The 23,637-nt window shown below is 41.9% G+C and overlaps 1 protein-coding gene across 1 annotated transcript in view; it reads left to right on the top strand.

Moving 5' to 3' along the window:
- The window catches only part of LOC138756812 (heme-binding protein 2-like), a gene marked incomplete at its 5' end in the record, with an annotated part of 39,267 nt that extends 18,855 nt beyond the window's left edge, over positions 1-20,412 (top strand). The window contains 4 exons of the mRNA XM_069923201.1: positions 4,348-4,468; positions 13,726-13,865; positions 16,855-17,018; positions 17,619-20,412. Of these exons, the coding sequence (XP_069779302.1) occupies positions 4,348-4,468; positions 13,726-13,865; positions 16,855-17,018; positions 17,619-17,712 (519 nt within the window). The remainder of the gene's footprint in view (positions 1-4,347; positions 4,469-13,725; positions 13,866-16,854; positions 17,019-17,618) is intronic.
- Positions 20,413-23,637: the final 3,225 nt, after the last annotated feature.

Genomic DNA, 23,637 nt, shown 5'->3' with positions numbered 1-23,637 from the left:
CTCCTGTTCCCCACAATGTTATTTGCACTGCTGAGGGAGCAAAGGCGTAGAGAGAGGAAGAAAAACCAGAAGGCAATTGATACGTTATATTGCCTTCTGCAGGAAGCGAATAAATGCCGTGATTTGTCTCTTTTTATACGGCTTATGCAAGCCCATGGCACTGATCTGAGTCACAGCCCCAGTGTAATGGGCTTGCGTAGGGCCAACTTACGGAATTGTTTTCCAGCATTTATTCACTTTCTGCAGAAGATAACATAACACATTAATTGCCTTCTGGTTTTTCTTCCATTCTGCAGCTTTGATCTCACAGCAGTGTAAGGAACACTGTAAGGAGCAGGAGAGGAGGGTCTTCGAATTGACACAAAGGGTGTTCCACCACAAAACATCGTTTCCACCAGAAGCATTACTAAAATAACAGTAAATACAAATAACATTGAGATAAAATTCAGAAATACAGAATCCTTAAATCATAAATAAATTTGCAAATATGAATAGAATTATTAAAATCCATTTTTAACTCTGCTACATAAGGACCTTGGTTACAACCTCTTTTTCCTGCTAATTTTGGGAAGATACAGAAGGCTGAAACCAGCACTTCCATTCAAGAAGTTTCAATACATATGTCATCTGACTCTTGAACCTCTCCTTGTAACACTGATCACAGACTACTCTAATAACACAAAAAGGACTGTCTGCACTATTGTAACCCCACTTTTTTCTTACACTATGGTAACTGTGAATATTTGTTATCTAACTTTTGCATTTATTATTTCTTCTTTGGAATCTTCAGCATATCACTGCAGCCATCATTCTTCCCTGGGTGTTTTAAGACACCCACCGTCATCCCAGTACCAAAGATGGCAACAGTCACAGGCCTCATTGACTACTGCCCAGTGGCACTGACCTCCATCACAATGAAATGCTTTGAGTATCTGGTGATATACTGTGTACATCAGAGATACTGGACTTGTTTCAATTTGCCTACAGAAGGAACTGTTCCACTGATAATGCTACAGCCTTGTCCCTCCATTCCATCCTGACCTACCTGTTCATCGGCCACCTCAGTATTTAATCCTGACCTACTTGTTCATCGGCCACCTCAGTATTTAATCAGATCATTCCCCAGAGGCTGGTGGAGAAGCTGTCCTCGCTGGGACTCAACACCCCTCTCTAACTGGATTCTGGACTACCTAACAGAAAGACCACAGACTGTCTGGATTGACAACAGAACATCGAACACTGTCACACCTCAGGGCTGTGTGATCATCCCACTCCTGTTCATGCTACTGACCAACGACTGCAACACCAGATCTAGCTCCAACACAATCATCAAGTTTTGCAGATAGTTGGCCTAACTAGTAACAATGATGAGTTGCACTACAGAGTTGTGAGAATAACAACCCGAGTCTCAACATTGTCAAGACAAAGGAGATGATTGCGGACTTCAGGAGGATCAGGAATGACCTCTGTGCACCACACATTAATAGCTTGGTAATGAAGAGAGGAGAGAGCACCAAGTTCCTTGGATCTCATTGAAGAATTGACCTATAATAGACACACATCTCCTCACTTGTCAGAAAGGCGCAACAGAGATGGCATTTCCTTAGAAGACTGAAACGGGCAAGCCACTGTAATGTCCACTCTCTACAGGCGCTCACTCAAGACTGACCTGACCGGCTACATCACAGCCTGGTACAATTGCTGAGGACCATTAGATCAGAGGTCATTGCCCAGGACAATGAGCAGCAGAGAGGATCACTGGGGGTATCTAAAGAGAGCATGCAAAATCGTTGAAGACCCACTTCACGCCACACGCAGCATCTTCCAGCTACTCCTGTAGGGAAAGAGATGCAGGAGTATCAGAGCCTGAACCACCTGGCTGAGAAACAGCTTCTTCCGACGGGAAGTGAGAATGCTGAACAAATGATGAATTGTTCATGTAATCCCTTCGAGATTCTACTATTTATTTTAAAATATTTCTTTTTCTTTTTTTTGAAGACTTTATTTAAAATTTTATAACATGAATACAATAGAGAATTACATTTAAAGAAAAAAAAATTAAAATGGTACGATTACAATATTACATCAGAAAACTACACAAAATAACCCCCCCCCATTAATTGTAACACAATCTAACTTAAAATTAGTCCAACCCTCCCCCCCCAAAATAAAGAGTGAAGAGTTAATAAAATTAACAATATTATATTTGGAAAAAAAAATACCCACTTACAAAAAAAGAGATAAAACTTAACCTAAAAAAAATTCTAACAACAAAAATTTTTTTTTATCAATACTAAAATATCACGCTTAAATATATATTTAAATCAAACTTAAATGCATATAATTAGCAAACAGAGTCCACTTTAACTTATAAAAAGACATCTTATCCTGAATTGAAAAAGATATCCTTTCCATAGTCAAACAGAACTTCATCTCCAAATACCATCTATCTAAAGTTAGTATATTTTTTATCTTTCCAAGTAAATGCTATACATTTCTTAGCCACGACTAAAGCTAAATAGATAAAGGAAATCTGATAATCCTCTAAACCTAAATCAATTAATGATTGCATGTTCCCTAATAAAAATATATCTGGATCTAATACAAGATGGATATAATATAAACTGTTAAAAATAGATTGAATACCTTTCCAAAACTGTTGCAATCGATCAAAGCCAAACAGTATGCAAAAAAGTATTGGCCGTCTGATCACATCGAAAACAAGAATCCAACTTACTAAGACCAAATTTTTAAAATTTCTCCAGCGTTAAATATAGCTGATGAGTAAAATTATAATTAATCATCGCTAGTCTAGTGTTAATTAATTTCCGAATACTATTCTGACAAATTTCCATCCAAGCTTCTTCAGCTATTTTATGTCCTAAATCTTTTTCCCATTTCAACTTATCTTTATCCCAGTCTTTTTTACTATCAATTTCTTGTAAAATACAATACAAATCAGATATATATCCCTTTTTTGGTATTGAAAGTACATATTCTTCAAAACTAGATTCAGGTAATAAAATTATATGTCAACCACATAACTGTTTTACAAAAGATCTTTATTGATAATATACAAATATAGAATTTCCACTAATACCATATTTCCTTTGTAATTCGTCAAAGGAACAAAAACAACCCTCAGAAAAACAATCAGATAAATTTTTTATTCCCTTCTTTTCCCATTGTTTCAAAGTGGCATTGGAGACTGTAAAAGGAACAAGTTGATTATTATATAATGGCAATCTTCCAGAATATATATTTTTAAGTCCCAATTTTTTAAAGTTTACTTGTCCATAAATTCAATAAATGTTTCAATATTGGCACATCGTAAGTTCGTAGTAAATTTTTATTCCATCGAAACAAAAACTCATGAGGAAATTTTTCTAAAATAACCACCATTTCTATCTTGGTCGTCCATATTCATTAATGCACTAAGAAATTTAAATTGAGCTGCTTCGTAATAATGCTGAAAATTCGGTAATCTTAAACCTCCAAATTGAAAATCCCACATCAATTTTCTCATTGCTACTCTCGGAAATTTTCCCTTCCATAAGAATTTTCTAATCGCTTAATATAAGTCCTTAAAGAAACTTTAAAAAAAAAATAAGGAATTGATTGAAACAGATATTGTATTCTAGGAAAAATATTCATTTTTATGGTATTAATCCTCCCTAGTAAACCAAATATTTATTTTTCTAAGCATATACTGTATGTACTGCATATTATTTGTTTGTGTGTGTGTGTGTGTGATGTCTGTCTGTATCTTTGCATGTTTTTGTATTGAGGACCAAAGAATACTGTTTCATCAGGTTGTACTTGTACAATCGGATGATAATAAACTCACCCTTAAACTATTTAATTTAATGAATAGTATTGTAATTGTTTTTATTTCCTTCAGAAGAACCTGTCCAGCAGCAGTAAGCAAGAATTTAGGTGTATAGTACAGTGAAAATGTAAAGGACAATAAACTCATTATAATCACTGACATTTAAAAGATAAATTCATGATATTATTGATACAACTGGTCCTTTCAGTACCATGGGATGAGGATTTGAGTTTGATTCAGATGAGATTCCTGACAGCTGTAAGCAGCCATCACCAAAACAAAATAGAAATGTCTCAACTTAGATTTTAGTGTTGATAGATACAGTCAACAAAAAACATTTTCAATTTGATCTAGACTGGTACAATACTCTTTGGAAGGAACCAGGAAGGTGGCTGATGTGGGGCAATAAAAATGGCAAGTGGGAGTTGAGATGTGTTTATTTGTGCCCAGTAATTAAGCTTTAACTAGTTTGGTTGCTTTGTGTTTAACATTGCTTTTCTATTCTGCTTTACATGCAGGTTCGTCATTATAAGGCATCAAAGTGGGCTGCAACCAACATTACAAGTGTTTTTATGGAATTTGCCAGCTATCATGGATTCATAAAACTCTTTAATTACATCCAGGGCAAAAATGAAGAAGGTATTATTCAAAAGATGTAAAATGAAAAGCAATAATTATTTTTACTTCCAGAGGGCGGCCAAGTTAGTGTAACAGTTAGTGTAACTCTGCTACAGTTCCAGTTTCTCCCACCCTACAAAATATATGGGGGTTGTAGATTAACTGGGTGGCCCTTGGGTCAAAAGGGCCCATTACCATGCTGTGTAACTAAATTTAAATTTAAAATAAATTTAAAAATCACAAACATATATCTAATTTCAAAACAAAACAATAGAAATTATAGAGCATTAAAAAGGTACTTCAGATTTATGAATCGAAAGACTTGGATTCAATCTTGATCTCAAGTTTTGCCTGTTTAGAGTTTGCACATCCTCCTCTAACCACACAGGTTTCCTACCACATCCCGAACATATGCTTGTAAATCAAAAAATTACTGTAAAACATCTCTTAGTGTAAGGGATGAGTGGCAAAAGAATTTGTGGGATTTGGTAAACATGAGAGAAAGAATAAGTTGTTGAGGCATGGGGAAATAAGGGGAGTAAATGGGACTGACGGAACTGCTCTGTTAAGAGCTGGCGTGGAACCAATGGGCTACGTGGTTTCGTGCCAGGTAACACCTCTATTTGTAATTGCATATAATAAATAAATTGGAAGCATAATGCGAGAGTGAAACACAAAAGTCTACAGATGCTGTGATTGAAGAAAAAACACAATACTGGAGAAACTCAGCAGGTCAAACAACATACTTTATGTTGCAAAGATAAAGGTACATAACCAACATTTCGGGCTTAAGCTCTGCATTATAGAAGCATAAAAGTCCTCTTTCCCCAAATCTTATCGATGGGACTGATCTCAAATTTAATGTAAGAGTATAAATAGTAGCCACTAAACCCCTTCTGAAAAGGGTTTAACCAGAATAAAGTGCCAAGTAAATCAAATGTTCACTGTATCCAGGAGAGTCTCTAATCTGTAGATATAAGAAAAAGCGGGTTTTTAAGTGCATAGTGAAATAGTAGTAGATGAGAGTTAACTAGGCCATAATGTTAACCAGCAAGGAACCAGCACAGTGAAAATAAGTCTTGGGGAATTCATCAAAACAGCAAGAAAATAAGTAGCAAATCAGAGAAGTTCAGGAAAAGTTTCAGAATTGCCAGTTGAGTTGGCACCAAGTAATGAAACAGGAAATATGCAGGGATAACACTTAATTTGGGACTGCGAGACAGAGGCTGGATTTGTGGGTTGTGCACAAGTGCAGCGAAAGAACTAAGACAGCAGGCTAGGAGCTTGTTTAGCACAAATTATTTACTTTGAAGTTTGTGCTGCAGCCTTTAAGGCTGTCCAGAACCCACCTCTTGCCTCCCGGAACTTAAGTCATGCTGACTTAAGCTTGTACGTGCACTTCCGGTCTACACCGGAAGAGAAGGACCCGCGACGTCAACTTTGCCGCAGCTTGACAAGCGGGGCCGGTTCACCACTGCAATTATGTGCGCTGCCACACAACTCCCCTCACCCCCCAGAACTGGCGCTGGTGGTCTAGTGATGCATCGTGGGTGAGATCTGCTGCTTGGCTGGCCGACTTCTACATATTGGCAGTGGGACCTTTACTGGCTCTGAAAAATCAAAGTAGGCTGGTTTGAGGCAGCTCAGTGTGTGAAAAGTTCCTCTCTGCCCCCGATGTTGAGAGTGAAAGTAGATGCATTTCTCTGCAGCACCTTGTGGGGATCCTCATAGGGACGCTGGAGGGGTGGCCTGTGTCCACCCCTGCAAACAAACACATAGTCGCAGGAGTTTAATTCTGTGGGGTAATTGGAGGGTGGATGACAATGTCACGATGGCGGTGGTGGTATGAGTGATCCCAATTTGTCTCTGTCTTTCCAGTACGATGGCGGTGTCAGAGTCTTGGCCTGGCAGTGAAGGGAGGAATTGGCCTGGGACTGCAAGGGTTTCGCCATAGACTAACTTTGCTGAGGAGGTTTTGAGGTCATCCTTAGATGCTGTGTGTATACTGAGGAGGACCTACGGTAGTTCGTGCACCCAGTTTGGCCTCTCAAGCTGTGCCATCAGTCCCGACTTAAGTTGACAATGAAAACGCTCGTCTTGTCCATTGAACTGAGGGTGGTAGGTAGTAGTGCAATGTAGCTGGGTGCCCAGGAGTTTAGAGAGTTTGTTCCAAAGAGTGGTGGTTAATTGAGACCCCGGTCAGTAGTTATGTGCACTGGGACTCCAAAACGGGAGACCCAGGCGGAGAGGAAAGCCCTGGCTGTGTCCGTGGTGGCGTCCGGGATGGATGGGGGTGGCTTCCGGCCATCGGGTGAATCCATCCACTATCGTGAGCAGGAGTGTGACCTTTGGGAGACCGGCAAAGGGCCCACTATTTGAGGTGGATATGGTGGAAGCTGTGAAGTGGTGTGCCGCTGGACCTTAACAGTTTGGCAGTGTGTGCAGGTTTTCACCTATTGATGAACCTACTTGCTCAGCCCGTGCCAGATGAACTGGGAGGATATCACCCACACTGTCATTCAGATGGGGAGATGGGAAAGGCCGTGTAGTGTATCGAAAACAGTTCGTTGTCATTTGGCAGGAACAAGAATTTGTGGTTGGCCAGTGGAAACGTTGCAGAGTAAAGTTGCGCCATTGATGTCCAGTGGGAGGTCTCGGAGCTGCAGACTCAGGATCGCCATCCTGAAACTGTGGGTTTTGGGATCGTCCTATTGGGCTCGGGCCAGGTGGTAGTTGATGCCTTGCGACAGGGCACGAAGAGCTGGCCTGGAGAGAGCATCGGCAACAACATTCTTTTTGCCTGAGAGGTGGCAGTTGTAGGTAGTGAATGCGGAGATGCAAGATAAGAGCCACTGCTAGTGGGTGGACCATGGGTCAGAAGATTTGGAGAATGCAAACATCAACGGCTTATGGTCCATGTAGACCATCCCTCCAAGAAGTAGTGAAAATGGCAGACGATGAGGTAGAGGGCTAGTAGCTCTCTGACAAACATGCTGAACTTCAGTTCAGGCGCTCGCAGGTGATGGCTGAAAAAGGCTTGGGGCCTCCAGGTGTTTTCCATGAACTGTTCTGGGACACCACCCACTACCGTGTTGGATGTGTTAACCATGAGGGCTGTGACTACATCCACGAATGGCAGCCAGGGACTCCTTGGTTTGTTGGAAAGTGGTCTTCACTTCGTCGGTCCATTCGAGCTCTTTCTTGGAGTCCAACATTAATGCAAAGAGTAGGCGCATGATGCTGGCAACTGTGAGGATGAACCTGTTGTGGAAATTCACCATGTGCACAAATTCTTGCAGTCCCTTCTTCAGATTTGTCGGTCTGGTGAACTGTCATATGGCCTTCACCTTGTTGGGTAAAGGAATGGCGCTGTCTTTGGTAATTTTCTGGCTCAAGGTCGATTTCCTTGAGGGCGAACTTGCATTTCATTACGTTGGTGGTGAGGCTGAACTCGGCAAATTGGTTGAAAAGCTGGTGGAGGTGTGAGATGTGCTCCTCAAGAGTCTTGCTCGCTACCGGGATATCGTCCAAGTAAATAAAAATGAAAGGCAAGTCTTTGCCGACTGCATCTATGAGGCACTGCGTTTATTCAGGCCAAATGGCATGTGAAGAAACACAGAGCCCAAAATGGGTGATGATAGCGGTCTTTTGAACATCATCTAGGTGAACGGGGATCTAGTGGTATCCCCGAATGAGGTTGACCTTGGAGAAAAGGCGTGCACTGTGGAGGTTTGCTGCAAAATCTTGGATGTGGGGGATAGGTAACGGTCTGGCGTCATCACATCGTTGAGGCATCTGTAATCTCCGGAGGGTCTCCAGCTGCCATTGGACTTGGGCACCAAGTGGAGGGGAGAGGCCCATGAACTGTCGGAATGCCAGACGATACCAATTTCTTCCATGCATTTGAACTCTTCCTTGGCGAGATTGAGTTTGTCAGGAGCCAGTCATTGGGCTCGAGAATTGGGGGCCTGTGGTTGCTATGTGGTGTTGGATGATGTGCTTCGGCATAACAATGGTGAACTGTAGGCGCAAGATGGAGGAATAGCTGGTAAGGAGGTGGCTGTATTGGCCATGCGAAGTCTCAACAGAGGCAAGCTGGGGGGGGCTTACTGAGGGGTATTGTCTGGAAAGTCACTGAATGGACCAGTTGTTTGCCCTGGAAGTCTACCAATTGACAGTGTGCACATAGGAAATCTACGCCTTGAAGTGGCTTGTTCACGGATGCCAGTGTGAATGATCAATTGAAAGTGGTCTTGCCAAAATGCACAGGGATGTGCCTCTTGCCAAAAGTTTTAATGGTGGTGTTGATGGCTGCACGCAGAGTGGGTCCGGGAAGTCTCGTGCATGTTTCGAGTGATGTAGGGGCAATGATGCTTACCTCTGCATCTGTGGCCTGAAATCCTGTCCCTGACATGGAGTAGGTTGTTCAATCAGCCAGCTGCTGTGTCCATTAACATCAGCTGGCCCTGTTGTTTCCCTGCTGGCCTTGTTGTTTCCCTGACACAAGCATGGCAGGTGGAACCTGTGTGCTTCTGCTCCCCACTGTTGATGGTAGAAGCAACATTTTGGTATGGACCTTTCAGTTTGTGGGTGGGGGGGGGAGGGGTTCCTGCTCACATCTTGGACTGACATTGGCTTGCGCTGTGGCCTTGTAACACGGTTGACTGTGTCTGTGGGCTCGCGTTTGGAGTGGTAGAGGATGTCTGCCCATGCTGCGACCTTACATGGGTCACTGAAATCCGTAGCAGCCGAATGTCTTCGGGCATTTGCTCGAGGTACACCTGCTCGAACATGAGGCAGAGCTTCTGTCCCTCAGCCAAGATGAGCATCTCGTCAATGAGGGCAGATGACATCCTGTCCCCGTGGCCATCCAAGTGAAGGAGCCTGGTGGCCTTTTCGCGCCGTGATAGTCCGTAAGTGCTAATGAGGAGGTTCTTTAGAACCATGAGTTTACCTTCCTCTGGCGGGACCTGGATGAGGTAATCGGCTTCCTGGTCAAGCGAGTTGACAACGTGGAAGTATTTTGTTGAAGCTCAAGTCATCTGTTTGATCTGGGCCTCTGCTTGGCTGAACCAAGTGTGGGGCCTGATCGTCCAGAAAGTGGGCAGCTTCAATGCCACGGAACTTACAGATACGGGGTCTATTATGCTGAGTTTTCAGAACATGGAGACCCATCGGGGTCACCAGTGTTGTGGGTTCTGCACGAGCACAGCAAAAGAACTGAGACAGCAGGCTGTGAGCTTGTTTAGCACAACCGATTTTCTTTGAAGCTCATGCTGCATCCTTTATAGCCATCTGGAGCCCACCCTTCATGTCCTGGAACTTCCATCACGCTGACTTAAGCGCACTTCCAGTCTGCACTGGAGAAGAAGGACCTACAATGCCATCTTTGAGGTGGCTTCCCTGCTGACAAGCGGGACAAGCGGGGCCGTTTCACTGCTGCAATTATGTGCGTTGCCACAAAATAAATGTTAGGTACTGAAAATGTAGGGGTAACAGATTTTTAAATATAAAGTTCAAGATACTCTTGACAAGTAATTATCTAATAAAATAGCTACAAAATATGAAAAAAATGTCAGAACTTTTTATGACAATCTATCAATCGTGGGAGGTCCAGAGCTTTAGTGGAACAAATATAATTTTTTTTCTAAAGCTGTTTTTAAGCTTGAAGATTGACATGGAAAAAGATAAAGTTGATTCTTGAATTAGAATCCTATAATAAGGGTAGGTGGAGGTTGGTTGTGTAAGAGAGTACCGTATATTTCAGTGTATAAGTCAACCCCCATTCCCCTTTTTCAGCCTCATTTTTAGGGTTTATCATATATCGAGTGTATAGGTTTACCTTCAAAAATCGCGATGCCTGAGATGCTGAGCATTTGTCGAGGTATAAATCGACACCCAAAATCGCGCTGATTGATCTGCTGGTCGTTGGCTGGAGGTGATTGTTATTGTGGAGGCTCCATCAAATGTGGAAATATGAAAGGGATAGAAATGGCCAAGAAAACCAACTGCTGTTGCAAGAAAGTTTGAAATATGTCAAGTCACCTTTATTTGCCATTCATACCATGCATTGCACGGTAAAGACAAGATAGCGTTTCTCCAGGATGATGGCTTGGGGAAAAAAAGTGTTACCCAATCTTGGTGTAAGGGCCCAAGTGCTCCAGTACCTCCAATCAGATGGCAGAAGGGAGAAAAGTTACGAGAGGGTGTGCGAAGTCCCTCACAATGTTTATTGCTTTCCACGTACATCGTGTGTAATTGATATCCACCATGGTATAAAGAGAGACTCCGATGATCTTTTCCGCTGACTTCACTATCGTCTCTCTGCACAGTCTTGCGGTCTGAGGTGGTACAGCTTCCAAACCAGGCAGTGATGCAGTTGTTCAGAATGCTCTCAATATATCCTGTCGAATGTGGTGAGGGTGGAGGGTGGGAGATGAGCTTTCCTCAGGCTTCGCAGTAAGTAGAAGCACTGCTGGGCTTTCTTGGTTATGGAGTTGGTGTTAAGGGACCAGGTAAGATTCTCCATCAAGTGCACACTAAGTAACTTGATACTCTTGACCTCAACGTTGGAACCATCAATAGCCAGTAGAGGGTGATCCTCCTGAAGTCAACAACCTTCTCTTTTGTTTTATTTATGTCCAGATACAGGTTATTGGCTGTGCACCAGTCCATTAGAGACTGTACCTCATCTCTGTATGCTGACTCATCGTTCTTGCTGATGAGGCCCACCACTGTCATGTCATCAGCAAACGATGATATGATTTAAGCTATGTTTGACTGCACAATCATGGGCCCCCCGTGCTCAATGTGATGGTCATGGAGGTGCTGTTTCCAATCCGGTCTGTCTGAGGACTCCCTGACAGGAAGTCAAGAATCTGATTGTAGAGGGAGGTGTTTAGACCTAGCAGGCTCAACTTCCCTATCAGGTACTAAGGTATGATTATGTTGAATGCCAAAATGAAATTAATAAACAGCATTTGAACATGGGCAATATTTTCCAGGTGGGTGAGGGCTAGATGGAGGGCAATGGTATCATCCACAGAGCAGTTGGATCTCTATGCAAACTGCAGGGGGTCCAGTGATGGGCCCAGCAGGAGTTGGTAAGGGATTGGCGGAAGGAAGAAGAGACTTTAAGAAAAATACCAAAAAAACAATGCTCAGTGAGAAGAGGAATCACTTGTTGGCCAGAATTGGAAAATCATGTTGCAGAATGTGTGCATGAACAGAGCCACCCTAAGTAAAATAACATTTTCACTGCACTGGGCAGAGATGCGCCCAGAACTCTGTGATCATTTTGAGGCGACAGTAGGCTGGTGCAACTGTTTCATGAACAGGAAAAATCTGGTATTATGCCAAAAAACAAAAGTTGCACAGAAACTATCAAAAGGTCTTGAATCTAAAGTTGTACATTTATTAGACGGAACCAGCAGAAACACCAGTTTGCCTTGGCAAATATTGGACATGTGAATGAAACTCCCATAAATTTTGACATGATAGGCAATAGAACAAAGGAATAGAAAGGTATGAAAACTGTGCAAACCAGAAGTACAGGCCATGAAAGGACCAGGTTTATCATGGTGTAACTGTGCACGGCCAATGGGACGAAGTTAAGACCCGTGATAATCTTCAAATTCAAAATTAAACCTAAAATAAAATTCTCTTCTGGTATTTTTGTACATTTTTATGAAAAAGGATAGATGGATAAAAATGGTGTAAAACTAGGGAGAGAAAATGCATGAAACAGGTGGTTTATGCAAGCAATGGAGTTTGCTGGTCTGGGATATGTTTTGTAGCCACTTAAATGAGGACACTCAAAGTAGATTAGCACTAAATAATACTTGCAGGGAGGTTATCCCCGGTGGTTTGTCTATATTGCAACCTCTCGATATCTCCTTGAACAAGCCGTTCAAAGACCATGTGCGTGAGGAATGGAACACATGGATGTCGAGTGCAGAAAAACCGTTCACAAAAGGCGGGGTAATGCATGCTGCATCGCTTGATGTGCTGTGTAACTTCATGCTCAAGGCATGGGACAAAGTTAGAGACTAATAAAATCATTTAAAAAGTGCAGTATCCCTTGAGCAATTGATGGAACGTAAGATTTATTATGGGACACTGATGACAAAGCTCATCAGATACAGACTGGGATCCCTATGATGACTGTTTAAACAGTATGGATGTCCTTGCCTCAGATAATGATTGTGAATAGTGATTTTGAAGGGTTCTTGATATGTTTTTTTCCAATAAAAATTTTAATGAAAATCTGTTATAGTCAGGTTTTTGGGGGTGAGGGGAGCGGTTTCAATGGTCAACATATGCCAAATCAATTTTTCAAGGGTTGACTTGTACACTGAATCAAGTGGAGTGGTTTTTGAGCTGATTTTTGGACTCAAATGTATATCTGGCGTACAAGTAGACCCTTCCATTTCTGTGAGATTGTTTCATGAGTCGACTTATACACCAAAATATACGGTAGATTAGGAACCACTGCTAGAAGAGAGAATGTCTGATGTGGGAAATGTTGAAAAGTGAGAGAATAAGAGTTCAGAGTCAGCATGTTTGCTGCAAGTATCAAAGGTAAAGATGGTAAATGTGGGAAATCTTGAATAATGAAGGATCAGAGAAAAGGAAACATTACTTGAGGGGTTTAGTGATCTAGGAGAAAACATAAGAAATACATTTCCTTTACAGAAGCAATCCCCAAACTTTTCATAAGTATAATAAAAGAAAGAATAGTCTTGCAAGCTAGTTATTTTGTCGGTAGTTCAGGATGAGCAACAAATATAGGTTTTGCCTCTAATATCTGCATCCCACAAATGATACTCTTAAAAAAAACATTTTCCCACTACTCAAAACACTGAAATGCTGGTCTCGCTGAGTTTATAGAAGGTAAAGATCTATTATCTATTATATCGAGGTTGAGGAAGGGCTCAGGCCCAAATGGTCGGTGATATACCTTTACCGCCTGTGGACACTGCGAGACTGTGTTTTCACTTAAAATCACAGTGACTGCAAACTTTTGTGTTTCATTCCATTTTCCCACTCCAGTCTGATTTCACTTTGTGCTCTATTCTGCCCAACTTGGTTGTGCATTTTCAACATGCGGCAGATATCAACATGGTATACATTTCTACTCTCAACTATAATTTCAGCATTTACATTATTTTGTTTAGGATTTCCCCCTATCTTTCATTAAGCAGTAGCAGACGAGGAAAGATTGCAGGAATATTCTATACATTATGAACCAATAATAATGGTATTATTTAAAAAAACAGGCAAGAAAATTGACATGACAGCTCCTGTTCTGCTTAAGATACCTGAAAATGAAAGATTAATGCAAGTCAAGGACTACATTGTCCACTTTCTGATGCCAGCTGCTTATCAAGAAAACCCCCCAGCTCCCATTGACTCTGATGTGAGTAATTCATTCAAAATTCATATAAAAATAGACTTTAGACCAGTTATGTTTGCTTCAACTTTTTAACCACCAGGCCTTTTTTATGATATAATTCAGTGGTTCATGATCAAATTTATTGTCTCATACCAAAATACAATGATAGAAGGTGTTTTGCAAACAGACAAGTTAGGCATGTCATGCATAGTTCAAGACAGAGTACACAGTTACAGATCGATATGACAGAGCAAAGGCAACTTTACTATCAAGCAATTTTACTATAATGAGGCTCATTCAGGAGTTTGATAATGGTTGGAAGAAAACTGTCCTTGAATTTGGTGGTATGTAATTTCATAGTTGACAGGAGGGGGCCAGGGTTCAATGACTATTTTAATATGCTGGTTGATTCTCCAAGGCAGTGGGAATTGTAGTTGGAACTAATGGAGGGGAGGTGGGCATGTGTGACGACCTGAGCCATGTTTACACCCTCTGAAATTTCTTGCAGTCTTGGGTGAAGCAGTTTCTGTACCTGGACCCTGATGCTTTCAAAGGTGATCTATAAAAATTGTTAAAGGATGCTAGTGGCATGCCAAGTTTCCCCAACCTTCTGAGGAAGCAGAGGCCCTGATGTGCTTTCTTGTCTGTTACATCAGCATGGTAGATCAGGACTCCTAAGCCATCTCCTATCCTCATCTCAGCATCTGACTGAGGGAGACTGTAGAATGACTCCAGTTACAAGATCAAACTAGCAACCACAAAGAAGGCATATCACACAGGGGTAAGGATGAACAATTACTTTATTAACAAAAATTCACCTTCAAACTTTAATTCAAAATCCTTCATTTTATAACAATGCCCGCTGGTTACTATGCAAATATCTATAACAGTGTAAAACTAATAAATTCCCCAGCCTAAATATTACATATGTAATTAAAGTCTAAGTTATATTTCCAACCAGCCCACAAAAAAACTTAGACACAAAATACACAAGACTCACAAAACTTCGATCTCAACCGAAGCAAAGATCATCAACAAAATTCAGTTTGTTTGGTAAACTGAAGCCAAAAGATCTTTGAGAGAGAGTGAGAGAGCACAAAATTTGTAGTTGTCTTGTGTTGCTTGCAGAGAGAGGAACCACTCGCTTGGTCCGGATCCTTCTGGCTGCCTTCAGAATGTTCATCCCTTTTGAAATCCCAACACTTTAAACTGTCCTCCAGACCATGACTCATGCTCTGGGCCTCCTTCCACTCCACAGCACCACTCAGTGGTGGTTTATCATCCAAGTCCAGACATTTTTAGATAATTTTCTACACATGCTCAGTCCGTCTCCCACTCTCTCAGCAGTTCACCTTCACCTTGGTAAACTCACTTTTTAACATAAAACCACACAACATAAAACCACACAATACATAACACAGAACTCTGTAACAGTACCATCCCTCTTCCAAGGACCTAGTCTATAACTAACTCCGTGGTCTAAAAGATTATCAATTCTCATACAGCTTTCAAATGGTACACAAATCAACAGAGTAAATCAACCTCTAATTTGCAAGGAACATTTTGAAGTGGACCCCATGGTTCAGAAATACATCTGTCAAACATTACCAATTTAATGCAATTCAGATGCGTGGAGGTTAGTTAATCCAAATTGGCATTAATTTACTGGCCTCTTTCATAATTTCTTCATAAATTAGCACCTAGAAATATAAATGTATTGGAATACAGTGACATAAACTATCTTCTTATAGAAGTTCCCACTGAATTGCCACAACTGTAATGTATCTATCCAAGGAGCAAATCTATTTCTATTACCACAAAACAAGATAGTTTCAAGCAGATTTATTATTTTATTTAGTTATTTTCATCTTAATACTTTAGAATGGACTACAAATCTGATTTCATTTACTCTTGGATTTGCTGCTGGCATTACTTGACAATGTATTGGAGAGGCAAAATAGATAAACTTTACGCTCGATTCTTGTTCTCTGATGAGTAACATCACATCTCTTAACTACCTGTCAAATTAGACGAATTATTTATAAATGCTGGATTATGGCATTCAGATAATTACAAACAGATAGATGTCTTCAACAAAAGGGCGATGAATCTATGGCCACAAATTGCTGTGGAGATCAAGTAGAGATTAATAACCTTTTGATGATGTGGTAACGTTGTTGGAACTTTTTTTCATGTGGTTTGGTCATGTGTGTATGTATATGTATGTATACACACACACACACACACACACACAATCTTTTTGGAAGAAAGTACAATTGTTTCTGGAATACCTGTATAAGATTAAAATACCTGTAGATTCGACAGTATTTTTATTGGGTAGTTTGCAACCTCTGAAAGGTCTGGGATTAGATAAATTTCAACTTGCTTTTGTATATTTAGGATTATCTGTAGTGAAAAAATGTGTTGCTAGTACATGGAAAGATACGAATATGATTGATATTAATAGATGGCATAATGAGATGAAATATTGTTTAATAATGGAAAAAATCACATGTTTCGTGTGATAACTATGGTTTTTTTATTAATAAGTGGTTGTTATATTCAGAATATTTACATTTTGATTTACATTGATTAGATCTTAATATGTATGCTTAATTTTTCTTCAATTTTTTTCTCTTTATGGCTCTCCTTAGGAGAGTTGGGTAAAAGGGGTTTTTTTTTCCTTTTCTCTTTTTCTTTTTTCTTTTATATATATATATAAAATATATCATTAATGCTTAGTTTATTGTTATATATGTTACTTATTATCTCTATTTTGAATGAATAAATAAAGTTTAAAATAAAAACTTCTTGATTAGAAAAGGTTTGAAAGGTTCCAGGCAGGAGAGGAAAAATACATCAATCACAATTTGAATGGCAGATGAGACTCTGAGATAAATGGCCTAATTCTGCACCTAAGTTATTGGTCTCTTATTCTTATAACAATCCCTGCCATTATACACTCCTAATTTCTACTTCTGACTCCTAATTATTTTCCTTTTATAATGCATAGGTCTATTTTATTGACTACCCAGAGATGTATACTTTTGTGAAATCCTTTGGGGGTTGGTTAACGACGTGGAATTCAAATCACTATTCCTCGAGTCTGAAAGGACAACTGACTAAAGCTAACCAAAGTTTTGTCTCCGGTTATTACTATGGTGCTGTCTACGACAGGTAAAGACAATGCAAATTACCAGACTGATGTTTTACTTTGATGTATAACTGGGTAATGGAGTGAATGGAATATCCTCATGTTGTAAGATAATTTTAGCCCTCTATATTTAATTTAAAGATTTTAAATGGGGAGATAATAATTATTCTTTATCTCCACCTGGCCAATTATCTGTGCAATACAAATGAAGATATGGGTATCAGATGACCAAGTAAAATCCAAGGGAAGTAAAGGGAATATGTAAAGAGTGTTTTAATAATGCCAAGAACAGTGCAGTGCTATTGTTACATGAACATCGATAATTTCCCATATATTAGACTGGAATCTTGCCTATTCCAACAGCAAGAAAAATTAGACAAAAGCATAATAATGCCAATCTTACAGAAAACAAAAATCATTATAATTTTAATAGCGGTTAGCTCTGGGCGGTTAGCTCTGGAGACAATTTTTTTGGTGTCCTCGTCAGCACAGAAGAGATGGAATTTTAAGAGAAAGGATGGGGATGATGTTCATTCTATGATGTGTAGTGTATATCATGTACATATTCACTATAATAACAAAAATTATTTCATTAAAATCTTTTTAATTTCTTTTTCATGTAGCCCCATGACATTCATTGATCGGCACAATGAAGTGTGGTATATTGCAGAAGGAACTCCAGTGTGCTCAACTTCAGCCCCTGAACTTGCCACATAGGACAGTTGAAGAACTTTCCTTGTGACTTTTTAAATCTAGTCTATGGTATAATTATATTTGCATTCATAGCATTTGGCACGATAGAAAGAATTCTGCTATTATCATCAGTTTGGATTGACAGAATGTCTAATAACATTCTCCTCTAATGCTTTAAAAAAAACACACTGATCATTATTTTCAGCTTTTAAGATAATATTAGATTAGCAAAGGACATTAAGCTTCTTCTTCCTGAAGTGCCAGTTGATGAAGTAGACAAAGACAATGTGCTCAAACAATAATCATGGCTTTTATTAGCAGAAACTCATGGTACAATAATGAAAGACAATAGGTGCATATACAGTTATATCCAAGGGGAGTGTCCTTAACAGTAGAGATAATGCACAGCCAATGTTAGTACAGCAAGGCTCGCCAGAGGGGAGACGGGCAGCTTGGCAGACATTCACCACAGTCTCCCCCTGGCAGAAGAAGGGTTAAAATCAAAAGGACAGCTGCTAGGAAAGACTGAAGCAAGCGATTCATGGATACCATGTTTGGTCTTGAGATACTCTAACGGTCAAAATACGACAGTATCTAGCAAGCAATCAAAATATAATGAGATGTTTTATGAATATGTCAGCCTACCAAGTTGTTTACGAATTCTGGTGCTTCGTCCCAAAACAGGTGGCTCCTTTGCAACCTTGGGAACTGGTATAGCTCCTGGGTCTGTAGTGTGGGAAGGACTGGCTTCTGGACCCGCTCCAGAATCACCAGCGTGAGGCAGTGGAGCCTCAGCATAGCCACCTGAAAGCTTACTAGGGGTCACAGGCTAGGGGGGTGAGTCCAACCTCTTAGGCTCCCTCTGAGTAGGGGTGAGAGGAAGGGGCGAACCAGGCGAGGCCAGATCAGTACTTCTTTCTGGAAATTTAACATGAGCGTAGTTGGGGTTAGTATGCAGTAGCTGAACTGGTTGGATTAGGGTGTCTGTTTTACGCACCCAAACGTGGCTCTTCAGCAGCACAGTTCCAGGCTCAGATAAACAGGCTGGCCTGTCCATCACAGTTCCTGATTTCCTAGGAAAGGCAAACATACATTCATGAGGTGTTTGATTTGTTGCAGGACACAATAAAGACCGAATAGAATGTAGTGCCTCAGGTAGCACCTCCTGTAACAGGGTAACTTGTACGTCCTAACAATCTTATCCATTTCCCTCTGAAACACTGACACACCATTAATGACTCCAAAAGGTACCCTTTTAAACTGGTATAACCCCCCATCAGCCTCAAAGGCTGTATAGGGTTGTTCCTTTTTTTTTAAATGGGGATTTGGTGGTAAGCTGCTTTGAGGTCGATAGCGCAATACAAAGTGTACTCCACTATCTGATTAATCATTTCATTGATGCGTGGTAGGGGGTAGGCATCCAGGTTAGTGTAACAGTTGATTTTCTGGCTGTAGTCAATAGCCAGTCGTTTCTTAGTGTGATTTTTCACAACTACCACTTGGGCTCGCCACGGACTCTTACTGGGTTCAATTACTCCCTCCTTAAGCAATCTCTGGGTCTCAGTTTTGATAAACTCACGATCCTCTTTGCTGTAGGAATGTCTCTTAGTGGCAATCGGCCGACACTCGGGATAAATCACTGAAAAGGGAGGGAGCTTTGATCTTTAATGTGGACAGACTGCAGTAACTAGCATGGGGGATGGTAAGTGTGGGTAGTGGCCCACCGAAATTTAACACTACTCTGTTCATCTGAGATTGAATATCTAACCCCAGTACCATAGGGGCGCAGAGCTCTGGCATAATAAAGAGCCACACATCAGCCAGGCAATGTCCCTGCAAATTTAAAGTAACTTTACACTTGTCCCGTACAGTTTTTGTAAGTTCACTACAAGCCATCGATATCTTTCGGTTCACTGGATATCTCTGCAAATTTAAGGCTCTGGCAACTCTCTCATGGATGTAGCTGTCAGCACTCCCCAAGTCTATTAGACAATCAAGAGTCTCACCATTCACCTCCCCCTTCATTCACCACACTCCCGAAACCAAATTTTGCACGAGGGAATTTTTTCATTGCTAAGATGCATATCTTTGTTATTTTTATAAATTCAATGCCTCAGCTCTCAAAAGGTTACTGGCCAGGCGAACAAGGTCTGAATGTACACACACACACACACACACACACACACACACCACACACACCACACACACACCACACACCAGACACACACACACACACACACACACACCACACACCAGACACACACACACACACACACACCACACACACCACACACACACACACCACACACACACCCACCCACACACACACCACACACACACCACACACACACCACACACACACCACACACACACCACACACACCACACACCACACACCACACACCACACACCACACACCACACACACACACACACACACACACACACATATATAATTAAGAACATGTCTAACTGAATAGCAAAATATACTTTGCTGAATTATTTTCTAAGTTTGAATAATAATATTTTGTATCCTAGTTTTCCAATACATAATCAATGCTATAAATTGATATTGTCCTCAAAGCCTGCTCCTGGAACATCCTAAAAAATAATTGATTGTTGTGATATTTCAATATTGAATATAACAATATTATTGCTTCAAGCTTGTTCATGTTTAATCTGTAATTTCTGCCTCAAGAACACAGATAAAGAAATTGTTCAACAAATCTCAACAATCACTGGAGTTTTTTCAAAATGCTGTTGCATTGAATATCTATGGTGGAACACAGTAATGCAGTTGGGGGACCTCACTGCTCAGACTGGCCCACCTCCGACCTGGTAACTCCTCCCCGTAGTTTCCCAATAAAGGCTGAGAGTCTTAGACTCCTCCCTCAATTCCAGCCTTGGATCCAGGCCAGAAGCATATAGTTGTATGCTGGAGGTTTCAGGATATAAAAGCCTTTGACCGTGTGCTCCGTGTCTATGTGTGGTCATTGACCGAGCTACAATTTAATATCCTGATTACTTTGCCATGGACAAGGCGATATGAGTGGAGAAGCTGGAAACTGATCCCAAGGAACCAGAAACCTCTGTTAAATTTGATATGTGGCTACACTATCTCAAGGCCTTCATGAGGTGCCACGAGATCTCAGCCGACAGCTTTTTACATCAGTGGGCCACCGAGACTACCAAAGGATGTGGGACTGTGAGAAATACGGCAATGCTATGGTCATCCTGTGACAGCAATATGGAGTCCCCATGAACTCGATGTATGCCCAGTATTTACGAGGCATCTGATGCCAGGGCCCTGGGGAGTCTTGATTTTGTGTGGGCCATGAGAGAGATGGGATGATCCTGCAAATGCAAAGATATAACGGCCACTGCCTCGCAAGAAGAACTCATCATGATGGGTTAGTGGCTGGTTTCCGTTCCAACCACTGACTCCTGGAGAAGGGGAACCAGACCCTCCAGGAAGTCATACAGCTGGCTCAATTGTTAGAAACAGCCCAAAATAACATGAAGGCCTACTCTGCAATCCACGGAGCCACCAGATGGGGTGCATGGGTGCTGCCATCTTGGGATTCTGGGACCCTGACTGTTGTTGCAGCCACTAAGCGCAATGTCAAACCGAACACCTGAGAAAATATTGCCTGGTCTGAAGTGCCACCTGTTGGAACTGCCAGAGGAAGTGGCACTATGCTAATGTTTGCTGCTCTAAAACCCCTTCCAGGAGTACCACATGTGGGCTGCAACCTGCATCGCCATCTTGGCTCAACCCTCTTCTAACATCACTTCTGGTAGCCGAGAACCAAATGGCGAGAATGGGAGACCGATGACACAGGATGACGTCATGTCCGGCTTCACTTCCATGGGGGCGGCCATCTTCTAAATCCCCAGGGCAGCCATTTCCAACATTACAGCAATAGCAACTCCAACAATGAGTTGGCACTGGCCTCCATCATGCTGGATTGGAACAAGCCACACCAACTGTTGCAATCGATGATGGCCATCAAGGAAAAAAGCCACACCACAGGATGCTTGTTTGAGATGGCGAGTATGGAAAGCTTTATACACTGGGCCACACACAATCATTATGCCCTGCCAGTGTCCCCTGCCAAGTGCAAGGTAGCATTGGCTGCCAAGTCCCACTCCATGGAAATCCACAGGTGCTGCACTGTGACCCTAACCATTAGGGGCACGAAGTGTAAACACTTCAAACTGCTAGTAATGACCCATCTCTGTGTGCCAGTGCAATGAACTGGGATTTACTGGTGGTGTGTGGTGCAGATGGCTCCGCCCCCATCTGCTCATTTATAACCCTGGTTTCCCACCTAAACCCAGAACCATTCTGAAGGCTACTGTGAGAACCTACCCTTAGTTATAAACTAATAAAAGGATTTGTTCTCCCTCCAGTCATGAGAACTTTAATTCATGCTACAGTCAGTCATACTGGGACAAGTACAGAAGATCAATTCCCGGACCAGCTTAACCTGTAGGACTTTGTGCCCTACATCACCCCACTGGACAATAAGAAAAGAGATGAACTGCTGAACTGTTATATTCTTGATTACCTGGTTCCGCCCTGTTCTGTGACTCTACCTGTTACCCCTCCCTCTTTGACCTTGTAGAAAGCCTCAAACACTTTGACCCTTCTCCAGAAAGCCTGGGTCATGGCACAGGATGAGGTAGGTCCCTGTAAGATGTGCTGACATCTAAAGGTGATTAAAGTCTATTAATCACAGATCCTAGTCTAATGTGTTTGATAGCACAGTTTAATCATCAAGTTTTGGCCCATGGACAAGGTAAACTCGACACTAATCCTAAGGATCCAGAGACCTCAGTCTGCAACAATAGTCAGGGTCCCAGAATCCCAAGATGGCGGCACCCATGCATCCCATCTGGCAGCTGCGTGGATTGCAGAGTAGGCCTTCATGTTATTTTGGGCTGTTTCTAACAATCGAGCCAGCTGTATGACTTCCTGGAGGGTCTGGTTGCCCTTCTCCAGGAGTCAGTGGTTGGAACGGAAACTGGCCACTAACCCATCACGATGAGTTCTTCTTGCAAGGCAATGGCTGTTATATCCTTGCATTTGCAGGATCATCCCATCTCTCATGGCCCGCACAAAATCAAGATCAAAATCAAGACTCCCCAGGGCCCTGGCATCAGAGACCTGTGAGTGCACTTAAACGCTCAATGATGTGTGATCGGAGTCTGCAGGAGGTTGTGCAATTGGCAAAGTAGCTTGAGACAGCTGAATCGTTCTCAAGTAATGCGGCCGCCATCTTGGGAGGTGGGGTCCCACATTACTGTTGCCGCCATCGACCACCTGAAGTGGTACTTCTGCGGACATGGGAAACATCCCAGGAAGAGCTGCCCAGCCCGAAACGCTGTGTGCTTCGCCTGCAGGAAGAAGGGACACCATGCAAAGGTATGTAGGTCCTGATCTTCCGCCAGCAGCATCACATGCAGCCGCCAGCCCACGCCACCTTGGACCACTCCTCTTCCAACTCCACCTTTGGCGTCATTTCTGATCACTGGAAATGGTTTGACAAGGTCCTGGGGGTGGCAAGCTGGGGCAGCACCACTTCTGGCACTACTTATGGCAGTGAAGGACAGTGTGGCATGTGGGCCGCCACCTTGACGGGTGCCCCGACCCAATACAGCAGCGACTTGGACAGTGATGAAATGCTGGCCACCATCATCCTCGATCAGGATAGCCTACATTAACTGGTCAAGGTAAATGGTCACACCATGAACTGCTTATTCGACACAGGAAGCACTGAGAGCTTCACCCACCCGGGTACTGTACAATGCTACTCCCTTGCGGTAACCTTGGCACAATGCAAGGTCTCCTCGGCCTCCAAATCTCACTCGTCCGAGATCCGTGGCTCCTCCAGCATGACGCTAACTGTGCAGGGCATGGAGTATGGCCTTTGCGAGCGTTAGTTCAC

Source organism: Narcine bancroftii, chromosome 3, assembly GCF_036971445.1.
Source record: "Narcine bancroftii isolate sNarBan1 chromosome 3, sNarBan1.hap1, whole genome shotgun sequence".
NCBI classification, from domain to species: Eukaryota; Metazoa; Chordata; class Chondrichthyes; order Torpediniformes; family Narcinidae; genus Narcine; species Narcine bancroftii.
Note: the sequence above shows the minus strand (reverse complement) of the source record. Positions and strands in the feature narration are given on the sequence as shown.